This window comes from Arachis duranensis, chromosome 5 (assembly GCF_000817695.3).
Source record: "Arachis duranensis cultivar V14167 chromosome 5, aradu.V14167.gnm2.J7QH, whole genome shotgun sequence".
NCBI lineage: Eukaryota > Viridiplantae > Streptophyta > Magnoliopsida > Fabales > Fabaceae > Arachis > Arachis duranensis.
Genome location: NC_029776.3, coordinates 22,462,941 through 22,468,221, shown reverse-complemented (window position 1 = coordinate 22,468,221; position 5,281 = coordinate 22,462,941). Strand labels below are relative to the sequence as shown.

Here is a 5,281-nt window from a genome sequence, read left to right as displayed (position 1 = left end):
GAATCTCTTATAGGTACTACCCCATCTATAATTTATTCTCGCTAGAAAAGACGTCAAACAAATTATTCGAAAACATTTGGACCCTAATTTCTGTCTTTTAGATATTTATCTGAACAATAATTATAACATTAATTTTTTTTAATAGATAACAATATTCACAAAATTTATGAGTACAAAAACTGTTTTTTCAAATTTCATTTATCATGTATGCTTTTAATATTGAGATTCTTTATTCAACTAGTAAATCATCTACAATAAACTTAACTGACTTTCTCGAATGCACAGGTCTTATTGGACACGTGGTTAGCTCTGATCCATAGATCTCCGAAAACTGTAAAAACTGTGATATAGGACAACTGCGTGTGAGAGGAATGCACATGCATAATTGAAATGTTAAAAAAGTGGTGTAATCAGTAATGTAATAAATAAAATAAAATAAAAACGGAACTGCATTGGAAAGAGAAAGCACATTGCAAGCGCTAAAAGAGAACAACAAAAAACCCTTCAAACAGTTGGAGTCATTTTTGTTCTTCCAAATGTCACAGTTTCAAACACTTTGAGATCTCTAGCTCCGAACCCTGATTGAAGAAGAACTAAAGCCACATTGGTTTGGGGTTTATGCTTATGCGTGTTTCTTCATTGCATCTTCTTCTGATTGATCTCCACCATGGACAAGAACTGCAGCAGCAACAGCTTCAACAGCATGAAGAGGCTTGCGTTCTCCGAACCCTTCATGTCACAGAGGAGAAAAGTAGTTTCTGGTTTCAGTTTAGGCCTTGGAGCTTCTCTCCTTTTTCTCACTCTTCTATTCCTCAACACTTCCCTTATACCTCCCAAAGTTCAAGTCTTTCTTCAAGGATCTGGTTCCGCCATTTCCAATTCTTCTTCTTCTTCCGTCTATTCTTGGTCATTTTCCATCAGAACCAAACATCCCTTCGCTTCTTCTTCTGTGGCGAATAATAATGATGCTTCTCTCACTGTGAGTTCTCCGCAGAGGGATGAAGAACGAATTGAAGAAACTCGCGGAGTGAATGCTTCAAGTCAGGGTTTGAACAAGAACACACGGTTTGCGAATTTCACCGTCGGTGGTGAGAATGCAACGCTTAATAGTAGTGAAGTGCAACAGTTTCCGCTGAAATCCAACGGTGAGAACGTTACATTGGTCACTGAGATTGGGAACTTCACTGATAATAGGGTTGTCAAAGATGTGGACTTTGCTGCGAATGCAACTGTTTCTTCTTCTTCTTCTTCTGGTGAATCAAACGTGACTTCTGTTAATAATAATAATAACAATAATAATAGTAATAATGATAATGTAACTGTGGTTATTGATGATGGTGGTTCTTCTTTACAAGATGTGAAGATGGAGGGTCGTTTTAGTTTAAATGATGAGAATTGTGATATCTATGATGGTATGTGGGTAAGGGATGATTCAAAGCCATATTACCCCTTAGGTTCATGTCCACTCATCGATAGGGATTTTGATTGCCACCTTAATGGAAGGCCTGATAGTGATTATGTGAAATGGAAATGGCAGCCACATAAATGCGACATTCCAAGGTATGATTGTTCTTTTCTGTGGTTTTTTCAGTAACATGTGCGAAATATTGTTATTTTTATTGTTATTATTAGAAAAATGCAAGTTGTCTATTAATAGTAATTGTAGTAATTATATTAAATTAATGAGTGTACCCAAATATTAAACTGCAACTTGGTATTGCTGAAAGATTAGATGTATGAAGGTTTAGAAAATGGAGTAGAATGGAGAAGGACTAAAAGAGGGAAAGGGGTGGCTTAGATGTACATGATGAAAGGGAAAAGGGTTACTGTTTCTGTCAAACTCAGTAAAATGGTTCCATCCATGGAAAACCGATTCCTGATTAAAGTTATGTGTCTGATCCAGATCTTAAATTACAAGTCATTCACATTATCACCGACAAGAGATTCCTAAATTAGCAATATTATTTTGTTTTCTATGAAGGGATTAGTTACAACTTAGTTATATTTACAAGTACCGAAATGCTAGTTTACTTCTATGAAATTTCAATATAACCTATATAATTTCTTTTAGTTAGCTCAATTTCTGGGTAAAATGTAAATGCCAGTGCACTACTTACCATTTAGAGGTGAGTTGTTCCCTTAACACTCTCATATGGATTATGGAGTATTAACAATGTTCAGTAAAGTTTTGATTCTATTGACTTAAAAGGTAGAGAATTATGGGATCCACTGGTAAATACTCTGCAACCAGAGTCTACAACTAACTAGGGTAAAATAGTGGATCTCTCAGGATATAAGAATCTTGATTCTTCTTTTGCGCATAGTTCCATGTGTTTTAATCGCAGTTTTGGTGTACTATCAATTTTAGTTATAAGCAGACTAGTGCCAGTCATCTTAAATTGATATCCAAATGCTTTTGTTGCATGTTTATTAATTACTGACGTGATCTTTCAGTTTAAATGCAACTAATTTTCTGGAGAGGCTGCGAGGTCAGAGGCTAGTTTTTGTGGGGGATTCACTGAACAGGAACATGTGGGAGTCGATGGTGTGTATACTGCGTCAAAGTGTCAAGGACAAGAAACGTGTTTTTGAAATTTCTGGAAGACATGAATTTAAGAAGAAAGGTGTTTATGCTTTTAGATTTGAGGCAAGTTTTCGGAACAGATATAAGATTTTGTGATGCAGATATATTGTAATGGTATTATCTCATCGAAAACTTTCTTGTGTTGATAGGATTATAATTGCTCAGTAGATTTTGTTAGTTCACCATTCATTGTTCGAGAGTCAACTTTCAAAGGCATAAATGGATCATTTGAGACATTAAGATTGGATTTGATGGACCAGACAACTACTGTATATCATGATGCTGATATCATTGTCTTCAATACTGGCCACTGGTGGACGCATGAAAAAACATCTAAGGGGTGAGTTTGATTGGTGCTCAGAAGCAAAGATGAATAACATGATCTACATAATTATATCATAGTTTGTGCTTTTGTAATGTGAGATTTCTTTCCCATTTGAGATATTAATCTGTGTTCTCTTAACTCACAGAGAAGACTACTATCAAGAAGGCAACCATGTATACCCAAGACTCAAGGTTTTGGATGCATTTAGAAGGGCTTTGACGACTTGGGCTAGATGGGTCGACAAAAATATTGATGCCAACCGAACTCAGGTTGTCTTCAGAGGATACTCAAATACCCATTTCAGGTATTGCTCTTTTAAATGGTTCCCAAATTTGTCTTAAGTCTGGAATTTCTACTTTACAATACCTTTTATGTGGAACTGTGGACTCTTGAATAGTGAAAACAACTTTGTGACTGGAAGTTCATGCATTATTTAAAACCAGACAAGAAAACATGCCGATATCCTATCTTTGTGATATGTAGTATCTTTTTGCTCAGTTGCCCTTTTTCTGGTAGGATGAGATTATGCGGAGCCATGTGGCGGTATACTTTTGAAGTCTGCCTCTGACTGATATTGTGCAATATTGGTTTATTCATTGCAAACATGTGGAGATATAGACGGAAAAGTTCTTATTTGTTTAACTTAAATAAAATCTGTAATTGATAACTTAGCATTGTATTTTGTTAAGCCACGTTCATGTTTTTTCTTGTTAAACCCTGTTGTGATTAGTTTGAAACTTAAGCAGAAATTTTCAAGAAGAATATCATCTAGCTGAACTGGTTTAGCTTTGATGGCCTGCCCTCAATAATAAGAAATAGTGACATTGTAGAATTGATTGCTGAATACCAAAATGCCATCAACTCTTGGAATGTATTTTATGTATTGTATTGTATTTGTACCATTATCCAGATTCGGAATTGCATACATTGGCAGTGTATTGACTCATATTCATAAAATACACTTTCCTTCATCTATTTTATGCCCTTATCTGTTCCATTTAATCACTAAATCTAATTAACCAGTAACCACTTACATTATTCATCTGATCGGTGAATTCTAATAAACTTATCTGACATGGTTTCAGAGGTGGGCAATGGAACTCCGGAGGGCAGTGCCATAAAGAAACGGAGCCGATATATAACACAACTCACTTAAAGAAATACCCTTCAAAAATGAGGGCTTTAGACAATGTCATCATAAAAATGAAAACACCAGTGATGTATATGAACATATCAAGGCTAACAGATTACAGAAAAGATGGTCATCCTTCTATATACAGAATGGAGTACAAGACCGAAGCTGAAAGGGCTGCCGCCGAGCTACACCAAGATTGCAGCCATTGGTGCCTGCCTGGAGTACCGGATACTTGGAACGAATTACTCTATGCTTCTCTCTTGAAATCTGGAAGAGGCAGTTGGAAAAGCTGAGTAAAGTTGCTGAAAGGCTACGAACACCGGATTTCTCATTCTTTATGCATATATCTAGTTTCAAAACGTGTAAATAATGTTCATCACAGCAGGGTATGATATCTTCATTCTTCAGTCATAGTTTGTGCAGATGATTAATGAGTGGGAAGTTTATTTGTATTATTTTCTGTATCCATCGAGTTGCAAGCACATTTTAGTCATTCAGCTTGTTTAGCGTTAAGAAAACTGTAGATTTAACAGCATAATTTGATTCGTTGCCTTGGATAGTTGGATTCAAAGTAATCAAAGAGTTACTTCTTTTTAGTCTTTAAAGGTGGTTTTTTCCCTGCCCTCTTTCAACCTCCTATATAAAAGTGAGATGACAAACTTGCTCAACATTTTTTTTATCTTTTTGTGTTATGAAAAATAACTGATAAAATTTGAAGTTATCAAAAGTTAAAAAATCGTGTTTACTTGTATATATAAAGAAATGGTGATAACTCACATGTAGTTTTTATGTGAAGTTTATAGTTAATAATCGTTACTTTTATATTTTTAACTAATACCTTAGAAAAATTCAATCCAATTTTGTACATTAAGTTCCAGATTTATAACTTAAATGTTGGTTCTCTTTCAGCATATTATAGTGGCATTAGGGTCGTTTGGAAGGTGCTTTATTGAGTTGTTAGCACGAGATGGAGTTGTTGGCACCTTTTTAACTCATTCACCAGTGACATTTGAACCAATAATTGATAAATTCCATTTCTTTTTTGGGGGTACAAAGTACAAACAATTGATAAATTCTTGTGAAGCCAATAAGCGAGAGCACAAATATCACTGAATAGACATCTTCTACTCACTTAACCTTCAGTGCCATCCATATCTGATATTAAAGTTTCTTTATCTTTAAAATCAACAAGTTTCTTGGGAAAATTTAAAATTGCATGGTAGTATTGTACACTTGT

The 5,281-nt window shown here is 35.1% G+C and overlaps 1 protein-coding gene across 2 annotated transcripts; it reads left to right on the top strand.

Moving 5' to 3' along the window:
- The first annotated feature begins 472 nt into the window (after positions 1-472).
- On the top strand, positions 473-4,649 carry LOC107488803 (protein trichome birefringence-like 2). 2 transcript variants are annotated; one of them, XM_016109579.3, is made up of 5 exons: positions 473-1,560; positions 2,455-2,647; positions 2,734-2,924; positions 3,055-3,213; positions 3,995-4,649. In XM_016109579.3, exons 1-5 carry the CDS (start codon positions 668-670, stop codon positions 4,335-4,337), a joined length of 1,779 nt encoding a protein of 592 aa, XP_015965065.1. In that variant the 5' UTR covers positions 473-667; the 3' UTR covers positions 4,338-4,649. The 2 variants fall into 2 exon arrangements, with proteins under 2 accessions (XP_015965065.1, XP_015965066.1); XM_016109580.3 differs by lacking the exon at positions 3,995-4,649 and adding an exon at positions 3,426-3,741.
- The last annotated feature ends 632 nt before the right edge of the window (positions 4,650-5,281 follow it).